The 27,792-nt window shown below is 36.1% G+C and overlaps 1 protein-coding gene across 40 annotated transcripts in view; it reads right to left on the reverse strand.

Annotated features, from left to right (window-relative positions):
* Positions 1 to 7,658: 7,658 nt before the first annotated feature.
* WRN (WRN RecQ like helicase) overlaps positions 7,659 to 27,792 on the reverse strand; it is a 124,871-nt gene continuing 104,737 nt past the window's right edge. For 27 of the 40 annotated variants that reach the window (XM_070598557.1, XM_070598536.1, XM_008541594.2 and 24 more), the window contains 5 exons: positions 26,152 to 26,280; positions 23,445 to 23,607; positions 16,191 to 16,405; positions 12,851 to 12,982; positions 7,659 to 10,490 (listed from right to left, as the gene is read on the reverse strand). In XM_070598557.1, coding sequence (XP_070454658.1) covers positions 10,374 to 10,490; positions 12,851 to 12,982; positions 16,191 to 16,405; positions 23,445 to 23,607; positions 26,152 to 26,280 — 756 coding nt within the window. In that variant the 3' untranslated portion in view covers positions 7,659 to 10,373. The remainder of the gene's footprint in view (positions 10,491 to 12,850; positions 12,983 to 16,190; positions 16,406 to 23,444; positions 23,608 to 26,151; positions 26,281 to 27,792) is intronic. The other 13 variants (XM_070598552.1, XM_070598541.1, XM_070598539.1 and 10 more) reach the window with 1 other exon arrangement.

Consider the following 27,792-nt stretch of genomic DNA (forward strand, 5'->3'; position numbering starts at 1 on the left):
CTCTTTTGAGGGTACCATTAGGATGGCCCTTAAATCCAGCTCCTTCCAAGGGGTCCACTCAATCTACAGGAAACTCAGGCATACTTGCTGTGCCGCATGTAGAGGGCAGGCTGTTCTCTTGGCACCAGTACTCTCAGTCCCACTGTATCTCCAAAGCCCCAGGAGCATTAGGTACTCTGCTGGACCAGCAGATCAGAAGTTTGCAGAAAAAGACAATCACACTCCTTAAACTAGGGTGCTGTTCTAACACCTTCAGTCTGCTAGGAATAAGGATGGGAGGACCAAGTGAAAAGCCTCCTTTCTCATAGTGAAGGGAGGATGAAATGTTTGCTGCCCACCACAAGCTGTTTTCCCTCGCAAAGTCCTCTTTCTCACCCAATACTCCTCTTTCACAGATGGGAGCTGGGGGAGACATGATAGCGTCAGTCTTGCTAAAAAGGCACTTTCATACAAACAGCTGGAAGTGCTCTGAATTTAGGATCTGGGGCATTTAGTACCATTTGTTAATCCATTCTAAGTTTAGTCAAAATTCCAAAAAAATAAGGAAAGCCCCACTCGGTCTCTAACCCCACCTGGTTACATATTCATATGCTGTGATCTCTTTTCCCACTTTTATATTCTGTTTGCACAATAGGCAAATATATGACTCTAACTCTCCAGGTCATACTGAAGGCTGACTGGACAGGGTATGACACACAGCAAATGCTTAATAAATTATTAGCTATAATTGCTATTATGATGATTCCTTCAGGTGACCTCCTGACATACCCATCCAGTTACATTATCCTTAATTTCTTCTTTCCCACTGGGTACATAGTTTTGTCTTAATTTAGGGAAGCAGACCAAAAAAAAAAAATTCCTATCAGGCTTTAAATATCAGCTTCTCACTTGGAAAAACTTCTGATCATAATTTGCTAAATCCTTTCAAATATCTTGTTAAGTTTCAGCTGGTACGAACAGTAACTATTCTGGACATAATTAAACGACTCCATTAATTTTTTAAAATTTTAGTTTCCCCTTGACTGTTTAAGGGGAGCAGTTTCCCAGAAAATCTCTCAGAGTCTCTGTAACCCTGGGAGGGGCTCTTATTTGGTCCTCCTGCGAAGGTAGATTACAGAAGTGTCTATAAAAACCAGGACTTAAATGATCTTACCTGATTAGAATGTTCCTCCTAACAGCCAAATACATCTTCTGGAGGCTCAAAAGAACCCCACAGTGGCCACTGTAATTTTAAATTATCTTGGGTTATCTTGATCCAAAAATTCTTTTCTTCTTGCAGTAAGGATCCTTTTTATAGCTATTTTTGAAGTCAATTGACCATTTTAAAGTGAGATCTCCTTTAGAATGTTTAGTTAACATTGCCTGGAGGGTGGATTTATATGCCCTCACAATATCAGGCAAGGGAAACGTTTCCCAGTGAGACACAACATTTATCCCCACAATATAATTTAAAATAGAAGCAGGCATAAGAGATGTAATCATTTTTATATAAAACCCATCATTCCCAGCTGCACCTGTTGGAAGAAGATTAGCACAAAGACAAAAGAAAAACCAAAACCCTGAATAGCTGTTCTTACCTACTTCCACTGCCACCTTGAAACCTCCTGCTGAGGCATCTTGGCTCCAATGGTGAGGTGACCCCGACTGTAACCTGGGGTGATCAGGTGTCTCTGATCCCTCACCCAGTCCATCCCTCATGGACTGCTACGGGCCCCTGGGAGAGGGGATCCCTTAAGGGACCTGTAAAACCATTCTGGGGAGAGGGACTCCCTCACTCCATTCCTGGGGAAAGGCCTCTCCTTTCCCTCAGTCCATTCCTGGGGAGAAGCCCCTCTTCTCCCTCAGTCCTGCATGCACACACACACCCTGTTATGACGCTAAACCAAAGGGAGACTTTGTGTTGGCTCGCAGGAGATCCCTATTGACTCAAACGAAGCAGCAGAAGACAAAAGTCTAAGTGCAGCCACTGGTGCCAGTTTGCTAAGAGTCAGTGGGGAAGAGTCTGGGGGCCAAGCACTGGGCAGGACAGTCTCGGTTTCCCTCCCGGTTCACAAGCCTCCCAAAACATTGGTGAGTCAACACGGGATGTGCTGCCACAGCTCATTGCTTCACCTGTTGGGAGTTGAGAGGCCAGAATCAGAGGAGCCAGAAAATATTTTAGTCCCTCCAGAGTTGCTGTATTTTGTTGCCGAGCCCTAAGGGACTGGTGACCCACAAGTGGGTCCTTTTGCCCAGAACCACTCATGCCAACAGAACAAGACCGGGTTCTGAATAGCAGAGCAGAAACTATTCATTGATCAAGGAAGATGAAGGAGAGCTTGTGCTCTAAAAACCTTCTCCCCAAAGGGAAGGTGAGTAGAGTTCTTATGGGATGTGAAGAGGGAAGGGTCTCTGCATCATCGCTCAGGGTGGGGGCATTTGGGGCATGCACAGATCTTCCCTTCTTGCACACAGCACCATTTGCACACATTTCATTTTGTGCATGGCACCTTTTTTGCATGGCACCCCATCACCATTTTGTACCTTTCTGGTTTGGACTAGTTCTGTGATTTGGCAATCTAGCAATGCTCTGCCTTGGTTCCTATAGTTTAAAAACAAAGCATTAGACACGGAAAATGTTTTAGGGACTTCTTTAGGTGACAGTTTCTCACTAAGCATTGTGTCATAGAGACCTATGATATTGTGTGAGTGTTATTAATATAAGTGTTTTAAAAATTATATGACATTCCTAAAATTCTGATCTGTCCTGGTTGTCAGCCATAATTCTAGTTATTATATTAAAGTGTTGTATGTCACAAAAATAGCGAAATTTCTTTGTCAATTGCTGTTTTTAAGTCTTTTGTCATTTACAGACAGTTTTGTTTTACTTTGCTTTTCCAAATATGTTTCATCTTCAGAAAGATTTATGGAAAGGACTCTGACATGTGCTCTAGAATATAGTTTCTGATAAACTTTCAGATCACAAGACTGAGTTGGGTAAGAAATTACAGAACTCTAATGGAGAAACTGATGACTTCATGAAACTGCTAACAAAAGATCAAGAGTTGGTTGCATGAAACTGAATGAACTGATGAGGATTATTATAATTTTTTTAAATTTTCTTTAAAATATTGTTGGCTTTTTAAAATATTGTTTTTCCAGATTTAAGGAAACATTTTCCTATTAAACTAACTATGACATGGCAATTTGGTAAACTATACCTTTGTAAGCAGAATTGAAACAGATGTCTTTTTCTCTCTACCTGAATTTGGAAACTCTTAGTGAGTAAATATTCTTATTTTCACGGCAATATAGTTATTTGCATAAGTTTAATACGAATGTGATCTCCTATTTATAGCAGGACACAATTGGAAACACTGGTTATATTATAAAGGCTTTGGCTGGAATGTCATATTTGAGAGAAACAGGCATAGACTCAGATGACCCGACAGCTTTGAGGAACAGAGACTGGACTTTATGGAATAAAGCCCCTTGGAAATATTGGCCTGGTACCTTGCTTACAGGGCTCCCAGCAACCTTACCAGGTGAGTAAAGAAGGTCACTTCCCTGGCAGGTACAAGGAACCTCAGGATATTTTGGGGAACCTCAAGAGAAGAGAGGAATTCACCCAAATCTAAGGTATTGCAGGTGGAGTCTGATGACAAGTCCTTGGCTTTGCTTTCCTGCAAGAGACCTTTAAAGCTCAGAGATTCCTTATAAAAAGTTCCCACAAAGCAGAATTAAAAGAACCTATATGATCCATTACTATTCTTGCTGCACTTACGTAAATAATCGGGCCAAGTTTATTGAAATTATACATTTTAAAAACCACTTAGTCTTAATTTGGCTATCTTGGGTAAAAATGAGGATTGGTTTAGAGACAGAAATTATGTTTCTGTAGAAACTATAATACATAATTGTGGATATTAGCTGCTAGTTCTGTTAACTGTCTTTGAGGTTTTTGTTTCCTACCTGTAAACTGAACTGGATCCTGAATTCTAGTTTCCTCAACTATCTGGTTACAGATCTCCAAACTTACTAGCCAGAGATGTAATATGGTGTGGGTATCAGTGGGCCCAAAGAACAAGTGGTTTATTAAACCTTTAAGCTATAAACTGGGTCAAAAAAACAGTTAACCCCTTCCTTTCTATATGTGCCAAAATACCCTATTCTTTTGCTGGGTAGGCACCTACTGCATAAATTACGAGCCTCCATTATTTGAAAAGAGACCAGTTGGAGACCAGCTGGAAGTAAATGTGCCCTCAGTCTTTGGTCACCAGCTGATTCTGCTCCTGAAAAAAGGGACTGAGTAAAAAGATTTAAAGGGAAACTTAATGGAATTACCAGAGGTAAATCCCCAAGTTTGGGCCCAAGAAAAAGTGGTGCATGCCATCCAAGTGAACCCCATGACTGTCAAACTAAAACCTGGCACAAGTGCCCAAATGTTAAACAAGATCTTCTCAGATAGGATGCCCTAAATGGCACGGCCCCTGTCATAGAAAACTTGATCAAGGCTCATCAGGCCATGCCCATCAGCATGCAACACTCCAATCCTCCCAGTCAAAAAACCAAGTGGGGAACACCAGAGGTACAGGAGAACAACTAGAGTATGCCCTTCAGGTAGCGGAACCGGTAAAGGCACTCACAGCGTATGGAAACCAGGTCCTGCTCAGACCCACAGACCTGGCCCTCCATCCCTTCCAGCCCGGTGACTGGATATTCGAAACTGCTCACGGCCCTTCCAAGATGCACCCACTCCTTAGGCTTACATAAATAGCACTGACATCATCAAAGACAGCACTAGGCAATTAGAAAAGGCTAATTGGTTAAATAAAAAGGCCAACCAGATCTAACAAGACAGATCTAGAGTGGGGTTAGATAGGCTCTTCCCAGTCTGATCTGGTCTCTACCTCTGCTGGCTATTCTGCTTCTTCTACCCTTTGGACCTCACATTCTAAACTGTCTGGTTTCCTCTGATACCAAAAGACTAGGATCTACTAAATTCCAAGTGGTATTAACCCAGGGATACAACATGTTCAGAGTCTAACCCAGTGACAACCAAACATACCTAAAGTTGCTAGGGATAAATTCTTCTCCTCTATGGGCCCCTATGACAATGCCCCTGGTCAGCTGAAAGTGGTTATGGAAGACGGACCTTCATCCATTGCTCCCCAAGAATGAAGACCAAGACACACTCAGAGAAGGGATTTTGTCATCCAGAGAAGTCCCTAAAACATTTTCCATGTCTAATGCTTTAAGTTGTGTTTACAGGAACCAAGGCAGAGCACTGCCAGATGGCCAAACCACAGAACCAGTCCAAACCAGAAAGGTCCAAGAAGGCGATGGGGTGCCATGCACAAAAGGAAATGTATGCAAAAGGTGCCATGCACAAAAGGCACTGTGTACAAGAAGATTTGCACATGTCCCAAATGCCTCATCCCGAGTGATGATGCAGAGGACACCCCACTTCACATCCCATTAGAATACTATTCACCTTCCCTTCAGAGAGAAGGTGTCTTAGAGCCCAAGCTCTCCTTCTCCATATTCCTTGATTAACAAATAAAGTTTTTGCTCTGCTATCCAGAACCCAGTCTTGTTCTATTGGTGCAAGGAGCTATGGCAAAAGGACCCACTTGTGGGTCACCAGTCCCTTAGAGCTCAGTAACACTTGTTTTTAAGAATGAACCTGAGACAAACTTGAGGCCTGAGACTGCTGAAGAACTATGCTACACCCAAGAAATTCAAGTTCAGTTCACTTATTCTTACAGCAGTTAATTCTGTAATGTGCTGAGATCATTTTGTACCAATAATTTGCACTTGGTGATCAGGCAGGTACATATAGCAGAGGCTACAAAACACATTCTGGTGGTAGAGAGCTGGGTGGGGGGCATGCACCAGGGAGGATACCAAACCCCCAGAGGGAACTGATGGGAAATGGAGAACTTGGAGGTTTGGGAACTTCTGCCTCTGCCTAGGAGCATGCTGCTATGTCTTCTACTTTGTGGAATTATCTCTATGAGATTCCATGTCCTCTGCCATTAAAGAAACTTTATATCTTCTGTGTCTGTTGGTGGGGGCGGGGGGGGGGGTCTGTCAATTACATGACTGTACTATTTTGACAACTGCACACAATTGGAAGTTAAAAACAAAGAAAAAAACCTTCATTCAAATAGGTTTAATGTAAATAAAAGGAATTTAATGTCGCATGCATCTGAAATATTCAAAGGTATGTTTGATTTCAGGAAAGGCATGAACTAGCAGCCCAGAAATATCACCAATAACCTGATTTGGGGGCCATGTTTCTACTCTGCCTAGCTTAGTGTCAACTCACTACAGGATGATTTCTCTGGTCCTAAAATTGCTCCAGGACTCCAAAGGTCCATGCTTCCTCATTAGTAACAATAGAGAAAAAGAGAACATATTTATTCCAGCATTTCCATAAAAAGTCCTTAGATTCACTCTGATTGGAACAGCTTAGGTCACATCCCCATGAAGTCACAGATGCCAAATCCGCATCCAAATTGCAATTATACTCCCTGGAACCAACGCCAACAGAAACCAAGAGTCATGTATGCTGGGAAAGCATAAAGTCCACTACAGATGATAACATAAACAAAAAAAGTAATGTTCCCTCTCCTTCTGGCTATGTATCTGGCATGAAACTATAGACCATATTTCATTTCAAGAATGTTCAAAGCAGTGCTTAAAACAGGAGAAAAATTGGAAGCAACTTTAATGTCCAACAATATAAAATCAGTTAAATAATTCATAGTACATCTATATAATAAAATGCTATGTTAGCAGTTCTAAACCACCTAGGTCTCAGGTCCCTTTTATAATCTTAAAAATTATTGAGGACCCAGAAGAGCTTTTGTTAATGTGGGTTACAGCTATCACTATTTACTTTTTTTTTTTTTTGGTGAGGAAGACTGTCCCTGAGCCAACATCTGTGCCAATTTTCCTCTATTTTGTATGTGGGACACCACCACAGGATGGCTTAAGAAGTAGTGTGTAGGTCTCTGCCCAGGATCTGAACCCACAAACTCCAGGCCACTGAAGTGGAGTGTGGAAACTTAACCACTACACCACCAGGCCAGCCCCACTATTTACCATTTTAGAAACTAAAATTGAGAGATTTTTAAAAATATTTATTAATTTGTTTAAAAATAGCAGTAGTAAGTCCATTACATGTTAACATGAATACATTTTTTTGAAATGCACCCCCCCACCCCCCCCCCAAGAACAGAAGAATAGCACTATTGTCTGGTTTAACAGAAGTGGCTGGATTCTCAGATCTGCTTCTGCATTCAATCTGTTTTGATATGCTGTTTCGGCTGTAGTATATGAAGAAAGTCTGACCTCAAACAAGTATGTAGTTGGAAAAGAAAGGAGTCTTTTAATAGTCTTTCCAAATAATTGTAGACATTCTTCTTTAAAACCATACCAAAACTGGACAAGTGTTAGTTCCTTAAAAACTAGTCGTAATGTGTAATCTGAAACCATATAAATGAATTTTTTCATATTCTGCGACATACATTAAAATTCATTGGTTCATTGTGCGCTTCAAATGTATCTTTTATCCATGCATGATTTTATAAGATCACATATTAGTCATCCAGAAAATATTGGTTCACTGAGTTACGTAATCTTCTTAACTGTTGACAAAAATAATTATATAATGTAAGAAAAAAACTGCTAATCCTACCCATCTCATTAGAAAAATCCTACCCTTCTCATTATGGGAAGCTGTCAAACTCCTGGAAGCAGACACAAGTTTTCCAAAATTACAAATTTTGCTAGAAATCTCAAATTTTATCATTGGTAACAAATAACCATTAGTTTTCCTTGAAGAGAGACACTGATTTTGTTCCATTTTGAGAAAATGTCCACCAAATGCCCAAGTCTGAATAACCAATTGTAACCACCCCTGATGCAGGAAGGGTTAATAATCACTGGAAAAGGCTTGCCAACAAACTGTGACCTGGAGGTGAGGAGGTTGGTTAGCCCATGACGGGTAAGATCTCCAATGGGAGGCAACCTAAGCCAGGCACAGTCACCTAGGGGCACAGATGGAGACACGATATCGGGAGCAGGAGGGGCCATTGCCTAGGAGGCCTTGCATGCTCCGAGATAAAAATATACGAGCACAGCAATAACATGATAATATCAAAACACAGTTCGAGGGAGGGCTCTTTGAGAAATCACTAAGAATTCTTGGCATTCACTAATTACATTGTCCAGAACACCTGTGTATGTTTAACAGATGTAAGCTATGTATATATTGAAACGCTGGTTATAATAAACTCAGAGTGGCCTTCAGCCCTCTCCACATCTATCCTGGTGTGTACATTGGATCGCGACACCAACACCAATCATAGTTTTCTATCAGTACTTCTTTTCAGTAAAATGGTATTCCCCTCCCCAAAAAAGTAAGTAATTCAATTCACCACTCAAACCGTCAAAGGAGGGCTTTCCTTGAGATGACCATCATAGTCTAGTACATAGAAGAGCTTATGCACACTTTCCATTTCAGCACACAGAATATTGCAGAGATGTGTTAAGATTGAGAATTAATAAAACCAACAATTTGGTGCTATTGCCTTGATTTGCACTAAAGTACCAGTGGTTATACTCATTATTGCTTTGCACCTCAGTGCAAATACCAACATAGTACAAAAGGCAAATAACACCTTGGTTTTATGAAAATAGTTTTGCTTTTGCAGATCCCCTGAAAGGGTCTCATGGACTCCTAACTGCCTGCAGACCACATTTTGAGAATCACTGTACTACATAAAACCACAAAAAAAGATTCTGCGGAAGACTATTTAATGACATGGGGAAAAATATGTTCAAAATAAATTCAAGTGAAATATAAGTAACAAAAAGTATGTTTTTGACTCTTTAATTCTACTTCTAGAAACAATCTGAAACAGAAAAAAATGACAAAATCGCCAATAGAAAAATGATTATGTAAATTATAGTATATTCACCAAATAGAACAGTATGTAGCTGTAAAAAACAGTGAGATAAGTACGTAGCTGTAAAAAACAATGAGATAGACCAATATATACTGAAATGGAAAGGTCTTCATGACATATTAAGTAAAAAAATTTTTGTTGCAGAAAATTGCATATTATATGATCTGATTTGTGTTAAAAAAAAATTAAGAATATGTGTAGATACATATGCAAAGGCACGTAAGTGCAGAAGAAATGACTAGAGAACTTCTGTCACATATTTAGTAGGAGGCACCCTCTGGAAAGGGGCTGGGAATGGGATGTGGGGAAATGGGAATATGCGGGATTTTTGTGTTTTAAGTATAGCGTGAATGTTTTACAAAGAAAATTCATTCATATATCATTCATGTAACAAACGAAGAAAGGAAATGAATATAAAAAGGTTTGGGAGGATACATGAAAAGGGTTAACTGATTATCTACTGGAGGGACTACTAGTGATTTTTCTTTTCTTTTTTTTCACTTCTCTGGATTTTCTAGTTCTTCTACAACAAAGATGTATTTCTTCTTCATTAACAAGTTATTTCTATTTACAAAAAAGTCAATTAAAGGCCATTTGGTAAACTGCTTACAGTTTTATTAACTATGGTTTACCCAGCTCAGTGTCGGAGTATGGCTTTTACATATTTAAGTTATATGTGCTACACAAAGAGAATTTAGAACCAAACTCTGACATCCTTAAAAAATAAAATACTCAAAGTAATTCAGTAAATGAAAGCTTACAAAAATATCTATCTTTATAATATTCAGTATGAAGGACTTTTTTTTATTATTTGAAAAATAATAGAAATAATATATAAAATACAAAGTGCATATTTGCCTAGTGCAATTGGTCTCCTTTGTTATAGTCTTTTTTTCCTCCTTACATGGAATCCAAAATGTTTCATTTTCACTTATCTGGTCCACTGATACCAGTTAACAATGTGTATAAAAGTTTCTTCTAAAGATAGTAAAAACAATTTGTAAAACAACTATGCTTTCTTTATTTCCAAGACAGAATTGCGGGAATATCAGAATATTTAAATCATGCACACAATCACTGTATACCTACTGTTATCTATATCAAATCACATTTTCCAAATATACTGCTGAAATAAATAAAGAGATTAGAAAACAGGGCAGTAACAGTGCAATCTTAAAGGAAACTAATTTAATATTCTATTCTATGATGTAATCACCCAGGCTCTCAGAAGACTCAACTTTATGTGAATTGCACAGGGCTGTTTTAAGATGCCAGCTGTTCAATAAAGTGAGTTTTACTTTGAGAGTAAAATGATTTTTAAACTGAAACATCACTCCCCAGTCTTTTCATAAATGAAATACAGCACCCCTCTTACAATACAGCAAGACACACATAATTCCTCTAGCAATTGCCAATTTAACTAAAAAGACCCTTCTTTTTCGTTCTGGCCATTGATTTTTTGCTGGTATCAACTAAGATCTTATCTCTCTTGCCAAACCCCGCATACATTCTCTTTAAGGCTCCAGATGAAGTCTATAGGAAAGAAACAGAAAAAGAAACATTTGTACTGTTAAAAATATGTGGCAGTTACAAAAAGTAACACAGGTCACTGAATATACACCCACCACTCTTTCCTTGACAAAATAAAATTTATTTTTGGATTAAGAAGTAAATAAAAGAGACAAAATCCCTGTATCATTTCTTTAGGCAATTACTTGTTATCCTATTATCTATTCTCAGACACTCAAGTGTAGAGACACACTCATTTGGGAAGGAAAGAACTGAATGTTATTTTAGATCTATGTCCCATTGAGTATTTGCTTTGGGTTGACCAAAATGGTGAATTTAACATTCAGAGGAAGGTATGTGCCTGAAGATGTATGCACGCGAGTGTACACACACACACACACACACACACACACACACAGGGAGTGCTATTAGGCATTTGAAAAAGTAACTTCTACATCTACAATAGTAAACAGACTAAAAAAGTGGTTCACTCATCATCAGCACCTTGCAGAGTCGCTGAAACAGCAGATACTCAAAAAAAATCCGCTGAATAAATGAAAAACAATTGTTTTTTGTCTCACTCTTTTGAGAATCTGCTAACAACTATAGAGATCCACTTCAGAGAAAAAAAGACAAACGAACACATGCACAATACTTTGCACAATTTTAGGGATCTCACGCATCAAATAAGCCCTCAGAACCCTAAGATAAATGTCCCTGATAAACCATTTTTTTAAGAACCCAAAAGCAGTGGTTGTGTACTATACGACCTGCACATGAAAAAAATAAATCACTTTTAAGCAGGTAAGTGTTCCACAAGCCTAAAATGGTATTAATGTGTGTTATCTCAGTTTGAGCACTAGATCCTCAAACATGACAGAGAAACTATTCTAATACGCATCCACCTTGGAATCTGGCAGGGTTAATTCAGTTATTGGAACTATTTGAAGGACTTTATAAGGTAGCCTCATCCAAGTTACAATGTTTCTGTTAGCTTAAGGAACAAAAACATAATTTATTCCATTTCAAGAATGACGCCTATATCCATATATTATTCACCAACTGCTTGCTATGTTTTATTACGTTTTCTACGTTTAAAAACGGTTTCAAAATATTTAAGGATGGGGAAAAAAGTAGAAGATCTTTGGCAGAAAACTGCAAAACTTTATATTAAAAAATGGTAAAAACTGTTAGCTGTTCTAGCTTAATTAAAGAAATCCAGTGTAGGAGAAAGGGCTATTCACGCATCAGTAAAAGCTAAAGAAAAAACTGGGCCGAGATAGCAACTTTTCCTCTGGGTACCTATTTCTTCACAGGGAAGAGAAGACCAGGAGAACAGATGAGATTTTTACTCGCTGTAAGATACTACAACATTTGACCTAGAAACAATAAATATTGGGGATATAAAGTGACACAGAAAAGGGTTGGGCAGAGATAAAATTGGCCCCGAAATATTTATTCTTCCCAAAAGACCTTAATATCAAAATCCCTTATAGTCACAGACAACTACAGTTGGTTGCAATTAGAGTTTGAAGCTCTGAGTGCACTGGGAGGAGAGAAACCAGTGAAGATTATAACAAAGCCAAATGTAAAACAGAGCATGCATCTGAACCATAACAGAAGAGAGGGAAAAACCCCAAGTCTTGTCGTAGCTGAACACCACAGAAGAAGCAAGGACTTTGAAACCAGACAAAACTAGGTTTCAGTCCTAATTGAGTCACTTGTTAAATGTATGACCTTATGAATATTATTCAAGTGTCAACTTTTTCACACAGAAAATGAGAATAATGATACCTAACAACCCTGGATTATTTGGAGAGTTAAGTGAGAATATATGCAAAATATCAAAACAAATTCTGACTTATGTGTGGCACCCATTAATTGGTACCTAATGTCACTTAAAGTCTTTTATCTTCTATAACATTTCTACAGAATATGATCTTCAGCGCTTGTAATTATAAGAATGATCTTATTTCATTGAGAAAGGGGAAAAATGCTTACTTACACTGAGTGTATCTTTTAAGTCTCAACAATAAGTATCTGGAGAGACTTTAATTATGACGTCTAAGTCACCTGACGGAAATGCCTTTCCGTGACTACTTCTTTCATCAGTAGAAGACTAAAATTCCCAGAAACCATAATAAAATTTTAAGAGGGTACTTACACCTTTTTGACACTCCGAATTCTATTAACAAACTATTATCATTGAGAATACAAACCATTAACTCATTTCTGGTTACATGTGTGCATATGTATGTAAGCAAATAAAGAAATATGTACGTTATATTCACAATTTAATTTTATCTGAAACTAAGATAAATCTAAACATTAGTTATCAAGTCTGATGTACATGTCATGAAAACTATTTTATTAAATCAATTTACCTGTGGATGAGAGTCTGTAAATAAATCTTCTATTTCTGGATCGCTGGATGGCTGATTCCAAGATGTCAGTCTCAGTGAATTTCTGTGACTCTTATCTTTTGGTGAAAGATCACAAGGATGTTTTCCATCAACCTTTAACATTTTTATGGAATACAAAATAGTTACAGCAAAAAATGGTTATTTTCTTAGCAAAAAAAGCCCCAAAAACTATGCCTAAAAAAGCAAAGCTTAAGAAAATTCTTATTATTCTGAAGTACTGAATTTTAACAATAATGATTATAATAAATTACCTATAAGACATTTTTTCTAAGTATCTTAAAATAGTTAATAAATAATATGTCTATTTTAATTTATAATTAAACTCAGTAGCAGGGCAGGACATATCACTCTCTCTCTTTCTCTCTCAGGCAGTCAAGGAAAGGAAAAAGGAAAAAAGTGATATAGGAGGAGAAGGTTTTGGGAAGATGGTTGCAGCAACAGCGTAATTTTTTAATTTCTCTGAATCCCAGCATTAAAACAGAGAGAACAAGATAGCAACAGCAGAAATTCATCATCTACATTTACAATGAAACTAAAGGTATCCTTGGGAAACCCAAAGTATAAACACCTGAGAGACAAACCACCAACAGCCACAAGACCTGCATGGGAGAAAGCAGAGGGAAGCAGTGAGGTGCGGGCACAGGAGAACCCCAGAGCAGCCCACAGGTGGACAGTGGAAAGCAGAACAGATTAACATGAGAACAGCAGCTGAAAGTGCAATAGCAGGTGACTGAAAGGTGTCCATAGCAGTGCCTGAGGGGCTGAAGCAGCTGGCTCCAGGAACTCTCCTGACCAGCTGATGCTGCCTTCCAGGAGAAGGGCCCAGAGAAGGGCCCACACTCAGGGGAACTGCTGGAGTCAAACCAGAATCAAGCAGGTCGGGTGTAACAGAGACAACGGGAAAGAAAGCCCAGTGGCAAAGGAGTATGTCTCATAAACCAAGTTTCCCTATTTTGAACATTACACACACAAAAAAGGAGAACAAGCTCTGTGAAGTTGGAAAAACTATCCTGAACCATGCCTTCTTTTGAAAGTGCCGGAAAACTAAATTCACATGAAAATGAGCAAGAGAGATTACCAAAGTCAAATCCTAGACACCAGAAAGACTTGCTGAGATACAGAATAAAACTGTAATCTCTCACAATGAGCTGAAAAACACTGAGAAAATGATTCAAAGCAGGATAGAACATCATACATCGAAATCAGAAAAATTCAAAACTGAGGGGGAAAGCTCAGGAAAGAATTAGAAATAAAAGAAAAAAACTACAGAAGTGAATACTGAATTACAAGAAACACAGTAATAAATACAACAGATTATGTCCAAAGAGAACTGGAAAGGTGAAAAAGAAGAAAACAATTTTAAATTAAAAAGAAACGAAGAACTAAAAGGAATTCACAAGCAGTGACAAAAACTGAAGGGAGGTAAAGAAGACCCAACATAGAGATAGTAGGAGCCCCTGAAGAAGAAATACAAAGCAATGGGAAAAAATATTAAAAAGTAAAATTTAAGAAAATTTTCCTGAAATAAACAAAATTTTTAAAACTATAAGAAAACTTTCCAGAAATCTTAAAAAACTACATATTTAAAGAACTCGCTGTGTACCTACGTATATTAAATCAGAACTACCAATAATCAAGAGATAATCTTCCTCCATTAAACATAGGCATGACTGAGCTTCTATCTCAATAGCCATCACAATAGATGTAAACCAACAGTGCATCAACGAATAAAAAGAACTGGCTCTGACATTTTTCTTATCAGAAACCTCATAATTATAAAATGAAATAGACTAAGGGATACAACCCAGGTCAGTAGAGAAGACGAATGTTAACATATGCAAGATCCTGAAACTAGGCCTCCAACAGACTCTACAGTATTCAGAAGAGCTTTCTATACTGGGAGGCAGATGTAGGAAAAATAGTTTGGCTGGCTCGTTCACCTCTTAATCTACTTCCCAGGCCAAATATCCTTGTTCCCTTAAATGGGGGAGGGAAAGGGCTAAATCCAGTAGGCTTAGTATGATTTCCACCTCCCACCCCCCAAAAATCCCACTCTGTTGTCAGTATCTCATGTTATATCAATAGGGGAAAAGCAAAAATGCTAATATGTGGTTAAAATAATATTTTACTACAAATATGCTTCGATATTCACAAAAAATAACAAGTTACTCCTTTTCATGTATTGAAGGGTAGAAGTTGGGAAAAAATAAGGTTTTAGGTACCTGATATAGATTTCAGAAATAAAAGGTTGAGAATAGAAGCCACATTTCACTAACACCACCCACATATATTTTCTTTAATGCCTTTCTTACAGCTAGTTCAATTGTCAAAATAATGTAAAGAATTCCAATTAAGTCAATTTCATAAGGTTATCTAGGACGTAACTATATATAAACCTGAGGTACAGAATTTTAAAAGACCAATTCCTTTATTTTTAAGCTACTGAGAAAAGAAGTTTAATTGTTGGAAATCCTACAAAGATGACCTCAGAACTGAAATGGAGTCCCTAATTCTCTAACATAAATATCAGCAACCACCTACTACCATGCTCAATTTATCATCTAGGAACTAAAATAATTTTTTAGTTAATTATTAGTTTTCACAGTTTTCATCATGGAGTCATGTAATTTTGGACCTGGAAGATACTGAAGGTCAAATTTTCAACTTTATACAATCATTTAATAGAGTTACATTGTCAAAAAAGTTATTTTCTGATTACTATTTATCTTTCACTGCACAAAGCAATAATTTCCAAAGCATTTGATTTCAGTAAATTGTACCATCTAAAATAATACTAAATCATGGTCTTTCTCCAATCATGCAAAAAGTTCATCGGGATATGCTCAGGTCCATAAGCAACAATTATCCTTCTACCTGCGATATCCAATATAACAGGAACAGAGCATGAGGAATGACAGAACGACAGACAAATCAGTTTGGGGGGTATTTGTAATAGAATTTGTTTTCATTTTCATTAACCACATAAAGGGCCATATGCTTAAAGCCAATATTAACTATACCCATGAAAGAAAGAGAATTTCCAGGCTATATAGCCAATATAAGGTAGAGGTAAAATTTAAGCTGACATTCCACACAATAAGCTAAATAGATGGACCACATTCCCTTTTCTGTCGTTTAAAACATCACTTTTCTCAGATCAGATTTATGAAAAGAAAACAGCACACAGATAAAAAAAATCACCTTATATCAGAATTTATAATAGTTTCAAAAATACAGCATTATTAGAAGCTGCAGATTGAACAAACTGACACTTTATGAAAATTCTACATATAATTAACACCTTGGTATTAGTGCCTACTTCGTCCTTGCTTCTCTTCGAACGTGAACAGCTGTCCTCAGAGTTGGGGAAACATCTCTTTTTATTGGAATCACATGAAGGTTGGCATAACGGTCTGTTGTCACAATCTTTTCTCAGGATCTCAATTGCCATGTAGATAAGGTATGTGTCAATGTTTTCAGGAACAAACATTCTAATTAGTTTAGTTTTATTGATATCTGTAAAGGATGAAAAAATAAGATTTAAAAATAAACTACATAGACTATTTTAGAAAACCTATGAGCTGGAAATGGTGAAATATTTTGTAGAAAAAGAGGAGAAAAGTGGCCAAAGAAAATGTCCCTCTGTCAAATGCCGATAGCCCTAGAGAACAAAAATGGAGTAAAAATGATTGATGTATTTTGTAATGCTACAATATCCATTGAAAGAGTCCTTTTTATTAGCGTCTTATTTACAAGTATTATTAGCTTCTATTTTAAGAATAAATTATCTTCAAAAAATTAACTTCTTATTGATATTAGGAATTTGAAGCATAATTCCTTTAGAAACAATTCTGTGAATGGTGGTAAAACGTGCCCCCTCATTCCTCCTGCCCCACCTGCACCCACTGCCTCCAAAACCCAAAGACAAGCCAGTGCCATCGACTGCATAAATTATGTTTCAAACTATCTTTTGTGGGCTGCCCTAAGAATCAAAACCACCATTCACAGAATTGTTTCTAAAGGAATTATGCTTCAAATTCCTAATATCAATTCCTATCAATAAGAAGTTAATTTTTTGAAGATAATTTATTCTTAAAATAGAAGCTAATAATACTTGTAAATAAGACGCTAATAAAAAGGACTCTTTCAATGGATATTGTAGCATTACAAAATACATCAATCATTTAAAATGCATATTAACTAAATGAGTTTTCTGGGAAAGATATATCTTATTTTCAGAATCAGGGAATTTTTAATTTTTCTAACTCAATGGAACTGAATCAGACTGTGTCAGTCTCTTCCCACCTTTTACAAATCATGGAGCCATCTCCCACAGACCACTATTCATGTTTCAGGTACTTCCTTCCAACATCACATTCATCTGCAGTTCTGTAGAGTACGGTAAAACCAAGCAGCTTAGAACCTATTCACTCATCTTCATGTAATTTATAAAACTAGTATCAAACATTTCTGACACACAATTCAAATTCAAAATCAAAAACTGAGTATTTTTAAATGCCACCATGAAAAGGCGGTCTTTAAATTATTGCAGTTTCCAGGTTTATATTCTCCTTTCTTCCAAAGACCTTATCTTGCTCCTCCAGGACTTCTCCAAAAAACCGCAGTTAAAAAAAAACAACAACAAAACAGCCAGGCAGAGAAGGTTACACAGCTAACAGAAACCAGGACAGGGGCTACTTAATTATTTAGCCTGTACTCTAACTTTAAAGTTTTAAAATGTAAAACTGATGCTAATCAAAATCTTGGAAAGATAAGATCACCTCTCTAAATGTAATAAAATCAGCAATGTGACTATCATATCTATCAACCAAACTAAAGCTTTATTTGTCCCTTGGTCATTACCACTGAAATTCCACCAATTTTACTACTTCATCATTTTTTAATGGCCCAAGAGTTTTCTGCTGTATATGTCTATCAGAGTTTACTTTGAGCTCCCTTTCATTTGTTTTCAAATGAAAACAGACGACGCCAAACTTAACCACTAGGCCACAGGGCCAGCCCCACTTATCTTCAATTTTTCTTTCAAAAAAATTTTCTAATGAACATATCATATGTATCTTTCCATATTGCTAGATTCCCAGAAGTGAGATTGCTAGTTCAAAGATTAGACACATTTTATATTTTGATACATATACCTCGATAACTGTGCTGTCTGATACAACAACCGCTAACCACAAGCAGCTACTGAGCACTTGAAATGTGGCTAGTGTGGCTGAGGAACTCAGTTCTTAATTTTAAGTAATTCTAATTAATTTAAAACTGATACTTGATTCGGTTATCAGAAAATTTTTAAGTATGTTTGGAACAAATTTGGTGTCTTCATCTACTTTATTCAGTTGTAAATTTTATGAAAGCTAAATACAGATCAAGTATTTCAAATTAAAATTTAGCATCAGAATTGAGATACCCTGTAAACCTAAAACGCACACTTGATTTCAAAGGCTTAGTTCAAAAAATTAATACATAAAGTTATCTTACAAATAATTTTTATATTGATTATATGTTGAAATAACATTTTTAATATATAGGGTTAATCAAATTAGATCATTAAAATTAATTATTTTTTATAAAACTTTACAAAATAAAATTATCTGTTTATTTTTACTTTTTTAATATGGCTACAAGAAAATTTAAAATTGTGTATGTGGTTCACACCATATTTCTTTTTGGATAGTGCTGCTGTAGAAAAACCGTACAAATTTCCCCGTACTCTAGCCAACCAATACTACTGTATTGAATTCATTTTCTTCTTGTAGGTATTTAAATATTGGACAAATAAACTATACATCCTTAATTTCACCATACTGTAAATGTAGAATTTATAAACCAATTTTTGGGAGAACATCCACAGAATCTTGAACTATCATAGCATCGTGGGCTAAATGAATTATTTTGAAAAGAAAAAATGAGTTATTTTATTCCACTTGATACAAGCTATTTCTAAAATGAGAATGTTTTCTTTTTATAAAATTATGATGTATAAACATTTGCCTAAGGTTTTAAGCCACAGTTAATGATTTAATAAATGTAGAAAGTTATACTGTAATTAGAATATAATATCTAGATATAATTAGAAAATTCATATATTTACTTACACATTTCTATAAGTACCCTTTATGTTTTTATCTTAAAGTCATCCTACAATAAATATATGCAAAGAAGTGGCATCTAGCTTTAAAGGGGCATCTTATTCTGTTCTAACTTTCCAGGCAAGTTAGTGCTGGAAATATCTCCTGGAGAATAAAATAATGAACACCGGCGGCACTCCTCCAGCGCTTTAAGAGATCATGTTACCTTCACTGTTGTGGCAGGTCCCTTGGAAACCACCCTTAATTTTCCACTTACATGCACATAAAGAACGGGAGAATGAAATTACTCAAAATATTATCCAGGAGCCTCATTAAATGCCTTGCTTAATGTATAATTAAGCACAGTTAGAATCTCAACTCCGTAAAAAAAAAAGCTTAAAATTTTATAAACATGGAAAAACTAAAAGAATAAAAAGGTAGAGAATTCCTTTAAATATTAAGTTACGAAGAAAAAAGCTACTTAATAAATAAGATAGCATGAAAATAATAGATATGATTTCTCAGTTCACAAATACTCTATTCTTTGGTATAAGCTTATGTCATAATAAAAGATAGAAAATTCTCAATTCAGGATTGTGCAAAATTTAAATGTCAATCAAACTTGTTCATTAAAACACCGAATTATGTGATATGGCTATAGTTAAATAAAAGATGAAAATAACATATCTGAACCATTAACGTAGCATGTATATCTTCACTTCTTATTATAATTTATAATTCAACAATGTTTTCTACAGTAAGAGAACAAATCGTATTTTATCAAGGAAAAATAAGAATTCAAAAGTAAAATTTAACATCAATAAATAATTTCTTACAGACTATAAATGTACAATCAAAAGAAATAAAAGAGCTCATAGTGCTCACACCTTAACTTCCTCAATTTTGGTTTTGGAAGTAAACTAAAATAATTTATCTTTTCATATTATATGTACAACCTACACACAGCATATTGACAGAAAGATGAAATGTGTTTAATAAGCATATTTAAAAGTGTTTTCTATTGTTCTTTGGAATTTCAATTTAATATTTATTTCTGAATGAAAATTTATTTGTTATACTCAGTGTACAGTGGTAAAGACAAATGTTTTAACTAATGCTTTAGTCACTATTGATTACAAATATTTTCTCACCTCCCTGATATTTACTGAATCAGGTTGTGCAATTATAAATAGGGAATTTTTCATTATATATTCTGCTTGATTTTAGTATCTCAACTTAAAAAGTTATCTAACATCAGAAATTGAAATTGCTAAACTCAGAACATGGAGGGTTCTAGACATCTAGAAAATATTTAAAGATACTAGGTATATAAAGATACTAAACTGAATATAATTAAGTACCTTTATTTTACTCATCAATTAGAGCCTTATAAACCCAAATCCTGTATCAGGATTAGAAATTGCATATTTCTTTGTTTTACATAGTTGGCATTACAACTTTAACATGTATAGTAAAAAGAAAAACTTGATCAGTCACATTAACCCTGACATGACATTAAAACAATCTGCCACTCTCTAGGCCTCAGATTCCTATTTCTGAAACAGGGTTGGAGTAGGAAAGGGAAATTTAATGAATTCCAATTTCCTTTCCAACTCTACAATTCTATAACTTTACAACAATATGATTTAGAAAGCAAATTAGCAGCACCTCAAATGTTCGCCATGGCCAAAGAAAGTATACGTTGTCAATACATGGCTGAATAATAGAATCTTAAATCTTCCTCTACCATTTTCTCCTGCCAATAAGAACTGAAATTGGAACATCCATTTTATGTCATTCAAGAATATTTGCCCAAGAATTCTTTAGTACTCGAAAAAGAAAGAGATAATTAAAACCTGCCTGAATTATTAAACCTACACCTGTATGTTTCTATAAAATACTGTTTTGAAATCTCCCTTCTGGTATACTTTTTATTAACTTCATATTTTCTTAATTAGCTACTAAAAGGATAGAGTACAAAAGTCACCACATGTAGAGGCATTTTAAAGAAGCCACAAGATCTTACCATCTACTTCTTCAATCATCATCGTCACATTCACCATCACCGCCACCACCACCAGTTATACAACACACACCAAGTGCCAGAGCATTCTGTGCAGTCTCTAAGTGTTTCTCACAATTCTGTGAGAGAGGCAATAGTATCCCTCTGTTTTAGAGATGAGGAAACTGAGGCTTAGGGAGACTGAGTACTTCACCTCAGTCACACAGCTCTGAAACAGTAGAAGCAAGACCTGAAACAGGTCAGCTGTCACCAGAGCCTTTGGTCTTACTGACCAGGCTAACACCATTCATCAGTCTTCATGATTGAAGACAGGCAGCCAATGATAGCAAATAGGACTGTTAATAGGAAAAAAATTTTTTAAAACTGCACAAATTCTTTCAGAGAATACTGTCTACTATCCAACAGCACATCAAAAGACATATATATCTCTAAGTCCTGAGAGATAATACATATATAGAGGAAAAAATAATTCTAGAGTATTAAAATCAAGAAGACATCTGAGTCTTTGAGTTTCCCTAAAACACTAATTCATTTTGCATTGGAGAAAGAGGTTTTATACGATCACAATTCTACTCCTATGAAGTAGTTACTGTTTCCTTCCTCTGCCTTAATTTCTAGGACAATGACTGCTGCAGTTAGAAAGACTGGAATGGGACCAGGAAAGATGGCTATCTTTCTCATAAGATGACTGACAGCTGAGATATCTTCGCTATTTCATCACAATCCAGGATTTGGTCCTCAGGTTTTCAGATTTAGAAATCTAATTTAACCTTAATAGATCCACATTGACCAATTTCAGAAAATGCCGATTCATTAATTTACAATGATGAATTCACAATTATCACAAAGATAACTACCCAGATTAGCATGACTAGTGCATACTTACCCTATAGACAGATCTAGGTGGGAAATCAAACTATAACCAGAAAGGTAAGAACTGACATAGAAGCAGAAATAGTTGTTAGGGTGTCTTCCTCAAATAAGATCTTGACAAAACTTATCAATAGGCCCTTAGTATCCTTTAAGTCTTACTGGTCAGGACTATAAATTGCATATTTCCTTCTTTTAAATAGTTGGCAGTACAACGCTAACATGGTATAGAAACAGAAAAACTTTAGTTCCCGGGAACTAACTTAGAGGACCACTGCCCAAGCTCTCCTCTGTCTCTCTCCTGGGCTTCCACAGCAGATTAATGCAAGTGATGGAGGCATTCTTTCTTCAGACTTTTCAGCCAAGTTGTGCTCAAGCCTAGAATTCACGATGACTTTTAAGATGACTTGAATATCCTGTTCAGATCAATTAAGTATAGTACCGATGATACTTTCAGAGGGTGATCTTATTTCCCTCATTTCCAAATTTTTAGGGGGAATCGTATAGTTGTTCTCAAGTGGGAAAGAATTTGAGGTAATAAAAAATCGAATTATTTGCACTGCAGCTTTGGAGATAAGGGTTTTTTTTTGTATGTCCACTGCCCTGTCCTAACAGTCTGAAAAAATTTATCAGGTTTATTGAGTTATAACACACCCAGTTTATTTGTACATCTGGGGAGAAAAATCTTCTAATGTACCTCATCTTTATCTGTAAAAAATGGATCATAATTTAAAAATAGGCTTATTTTAAAAAGTTCTGAGAGCCGGCCAAGTGGCACAGCAGTTCTGTTTGCACGTTCCACTTCAGCGGCCCAGGGTTCACCAGTTCAGATCCGGGGTGCAGACCTCCGTACACACTGCTTGGCAAGCCATGCTGCCGCAGCCGTCCCACATAGAAAGCAGAGAAAGATGGGCACGGATGTTAGCTCAGGGCCACTGTTCCTCAGCAAAAAGAGGAGGATTGGTGGTGGATGTTAGCTCAGGGCTAATCTTCCTCAAAAAAAGAAAAAAAAATTCTGCGGGGCAAGCACAGGGGCTCAATTTCCACAAGCACAGTTGAGGTTCTGCAGCAAAGAGACAAGAGGAAACCCTTCTACAAGGCACCTAGAGAACTTGGTCCATCCCTTCAATGTCACAGTGACTGATACCACTGACTCTATTGATTAAGAAAGGCTACTTACATGAAATCAATGACAAGGAATCAGAAAGATTTAGGGGAAAACTAGGAGTCCGTAAGCTATGGGGAATGAATATGGAAAAAAACACGTGTTGAATTCAAACGATGAGGTAAAAATTAGGAAAGGATGAAAGTGCACTGTTTTGAGATGGGTGTGGAAGTTGTAATCTGAAGCTGAAAAGCAAAACAAGAATTCTTAAGAGGCACACTTTTCTCTGAGCGATAATGGGAAGAAAGATTGTTTTTCTAAAACAATAAAAAGTATGACAAAAGTCAAATTTTCATAGCAGCATGAAGGGTTAATGCTGTTAAAGTGAAAACAGCAGATGGCTTGTTTACTTTGTCTGGCTTCAATGAGTCGAGTCACTAAGGCTTCTGAGAGGGTCACGGTTATCACCTGAGTTGACGGGAGGGTTTCGGATGACATCAGCAATAATCTTGTGAGTCTCTGGAGTCAGGCCTGCTCGCTCCATGTCGAGTGGGTAGCCGGCTTTCAGCGCTTGGAGTAAGTGTGCGCCAACTGCTGTGAGAGGCAGAGTCCTGTTCTCAGATATGCTTTTCTAGAGAAATAGCAGCAAAACAGCCAGTGAGTTTTTAAAAGTTCCCACTGTACCGTATGGAAAGAAAATGTCCAAAACCTTCAGGCAGTAAATGTTCACTGAGAAATAGACAATGGACTAAACCCTCACTTAAAATTTTCCTGTTAACTATTTCTTTAAAACTACCCACATTATACAATTCCACAGGTTTTACTTTTTATACTTATTATATTCAATAAAACAAAGTCACCTCACTGTAGCTAAGAAATTAATCCTGGTCCCTCTGTAATTATTCACTTTAAAACCTATTAGCGGCAGAGACTAATCACTCTATATAAGTCTAATAGCTACCATGACCTTTTGAAAATATAGTTAACTGTAATCGAATATTCTACATTCTTGAAATAACAGATGGTACTTCAGTTACATGAATTTCCAAGAAGACAAATCCCAAAATGCTTATTGATAACATATGGCTCCAGATGCATTCTATTAAAGGTTCTTGAGAAGATTTTAATAGGTGTTTTAAACTGGCTCTACTCATAAAATGATAATAACCACAATTTAACGAGGGCTATTTTCCTACTATTGAACTTGATGTGAATTGTGTTCAATTTAGACAGTGTTATATATTTATGGAGCTTTTTAAATGAATGAAGCCCCAAATCTATTTAAGATATGTACTATATAAAACATTCCTTAAAACACTCAAAAGTTTAGTCATTCAGCTCTAAAGTATATTCTCTTTTAAAACATCTTGGAAGTCTGCATTTGGTGTGAATGTTGATGCTTTCACAGAATAGAGCATTAAAGCAATATTTTCATCGTTCAAAGATAAGTTTTAAATTACTTTCATTAAATGTCTACCCTTTTCTACTAGATGGTGTGCACCATGTGCACATAATATCAGGGTTATTTGATACCAGGCATCAAATTACCTAAAACTAATTGTATTATTGCTCCTGATTAATTAGTCCTTAGGCATGTTTAATTTTGTGATTAACTAGCAAGACTCTCTCAGACTCCTGGGAGATACAGATAATTATACCACGATATTACACAATAATATACAACCAAATAATAGCAAAAGGCATAAATGAAGATATACCACTCTTCACATTTTTAACCACGAATATGTGACATAATACATAAAACCTCCTATCATGGCTGAGTATTAGAATGTACTTTATTCAGAAAATTTGGAGGCTATACTAAATTTTCTTAGTAACTATATTCAGTTATACCCCCATATATGGTCAAATTATGTGTAGATAAGCATATTTAACATGTACATGTAAGTTACTGTTTAAATAAAGAGTGAACTTAAAATTCCTATTTATCATGTAATCTGTTTCAAAAATAGTACAATGGAATTATCTGCTTTCTCATGAAACGGCTTTTGTACTTTTAATTAAGGAATTTGACTATCCAATTAGAACATCTATTAAGTGATGAAGACAAGCTATGGACTGTTTACTCTTATTTATACTGGACCTTAACCAGAATAAAAAGTGTGTAATGTAGCCTAGTGGATGGAGACAGAGAGAACAGGAAAAGCAGACAGTGGACCCTATAGCCTGTTCCAAACCAATTTAATGTCAGAGAGGATACGAATTCACATTAGTTAAACTTAGCTGGAATTACTCTGTCCCTATTCCATTAAGATATACTCTCCATTTTGTATATTAAGAAAACTTCAACAACCTTAAGGATTTATGCCAGAACAATGAAGAAACATTAAGTATGGCCATTGTTCACAATAATTAGATTTTTTCAAAGAGCATTAGGTATGGTTAAAAAAACAGAACAATACTAGAGGACAGAGAGTAAAAAGCAAGTTTGTTGTTTTTTTAAACTCATTTCTAACGTCCTTCCAGAGATAGTCCGCACATTTTTGTAGACATACTCAAGGATACGTGAATATATAAGCATGCATATATAGATGGAGATACATTCTGAGAAATGCATCCTTAGGCAATTTCATCATTGTGCGAACATCATAGAGTGAACTTACACAAACCTAGATGGTATAGCCTACTACACACCTCGCCTATATGGTACTGATCTTATGGGACCACCATCATATATGCAGTCCACCATTGACCTAACCGGCATTGTGCAGCACATCACATATACACACAAACATTCACATGTTTATTTTTCATACTGCTCGGCATCTCCCTTTTTACTTAAGAATATATCTTGGAGATTATTTCTTATCAGTCCATATACTAATAGTTTTTTAAGTATTAATCCAATTTAAAAAGAAAATTGTCTTAAAATACGGCTGCTCTAATATCCCTAAGCTATAATTGTGTTTATCAGTACCTCTCGTATAAGATAATCATGGTAAAACTATTCTTGCCGTTTTTACTTGACAGAGGCAAGCTTAGCAGAAAAAGAAAATGACACTATATTCTAAAATTAAATACAAAATAAAACAACATAAAATATTGTAGGACTAGAAGAAATCTATCCCCAGTCACAACTTTAATATTGAAAAGCTGATAAAACACATGTCTAGAGAGAATTTAAAAATTCTCTCCACTTGAAAGTAACACTCACCAAAGACATGTTCTTTTCTTGGAATAAAGAATATGTGACGGCCACAGAGTGTGAAAGTGAGCGTGCTTCATCTTTCACCACCGGACTTTTCTGCTGTTCTTGAGGCTTTGTACTTGGAAAGAGGTCTGTCTACAAAATTTTAAATGTAGCACAAATGATCAATAATGCAATCAATATAATGATAGATAGAACATCAGTATGATCATTAAGCATGAGGGGGAAAAAATAGTCTAAGGAGCAGTCAAAAATTCCATTTTTATGAGGACCTCAAAGAGAAGTTTGGTTTTATTTTTACAGATTCATTTAAAAGGTAAAAAGGGAATAAGTCTTTAATAAAATATTTGTAATAACAAACATGGCTGTGGAAGTAGAAACTCCTAGTCTCTCCTTTAGCTAATAAGAGGGAATAGAAAACGAGCTATGATGTGGACCACTCTGCCTTTAAATTAGTCCCCTAATCCCCTAGAAGCGAATATTGAATGAATGAATAAACAGAATTAGTATCCAAGTTTAGGTACTACAGCCACAAATTCTGCTAATGTATCAGAAGTATACACATATAGTTTAAAAAGATACATACACACTGTGCTTCTAAACTTGAAGCATTATGCAAATTCTTAAACATGGTTCCTTACGAGACGTTTAAAAGAAAAAAAGGAGGGGACTGAAAAACAAGATTAATTAAGAAATACTAGAATTTTTTTAAAGACTGCAAAAAAGGTAAATACTAAATGATAGTTATGATAGTACTAAATGATGCATGATTCACACAGATATATGAACAGTTTCCCTCCAAAATGCCCACTTTACCTTCCAAAACAAAAGAACCAATACTAAAATTAAAAGAATTAAATCCAACAGAACTTGGCTTATTGTAACCCGCACTGGTCCATTCCTACCCTAAACGAAAGTGAGTCTGTAGATTAGTTCACAGGTCTCTGGGACAACTGCAGGCTGGGGAACAGAGAAGCCAGAAAATACAAGACCTAAGGTCTCCAGGTGGTTTTAAGCACTCCTAGATTTTCAAGGAAGAACATTTTTTATTCAATGAAAATGAGTTATTTCCATCTGAGACCTTAACACTGTGAAAATTGGCCTTAAATTTCTAGGAATGCCTAAAATCAAACTCCAGATTCCTCAGGATTACAGTGTAGTCTATACCTGGAGGCAACAATGGGACAGCCCTACACCAAGGTCTTGGAAATGTGACCACCGTGACTTATGCTGGCAAATTCATAAGGATTTTAGGATTCATGGGACAAAATCATAATATCATCTGTAAATGTGTGACTGAAGCATTTAGAAACATCTAAAACACTCAGCAAAGTAATTAAGGTGAGAGCAATGGTCTCAAGGTGGGCATAGAATGTGATTCTAATAAGCAAAAATCTAATCAAATCATGCTTTATATAGATAAACAGAACAGAGTGGTCAATTACAGAAACATATAAATAGGAAAGGAAGAAGGACAAAAGTAGGCAAGGCCAACCCAAGCAGTGCTCAGATGAGAAGACTTCTTGGCTAACGAGATTTGAATATTATCGTTTTCTTGGCAAGTAGTGCATGAGAATGGCTCAAACTGCTTTTGTTCCTGAGAGACTGCTACTCAAGACACCGTCAGGATTTCCCTCGTACGCCAAG

The sequence above is a fragment of the Equus przewalskii genome, chromosome 28 (genome assembly GCF_037783145.1).
Source record: "Equus przewalskii isolate Varuska chromosome 28, EquPr2, whole genome shotgun sequence".
Taxonomy (NCBI): Eukaryota; Metazoa; Chordata; class Mammalia; order Perissodactyla; family Equidae; genus Equus; species Equus przewalskii.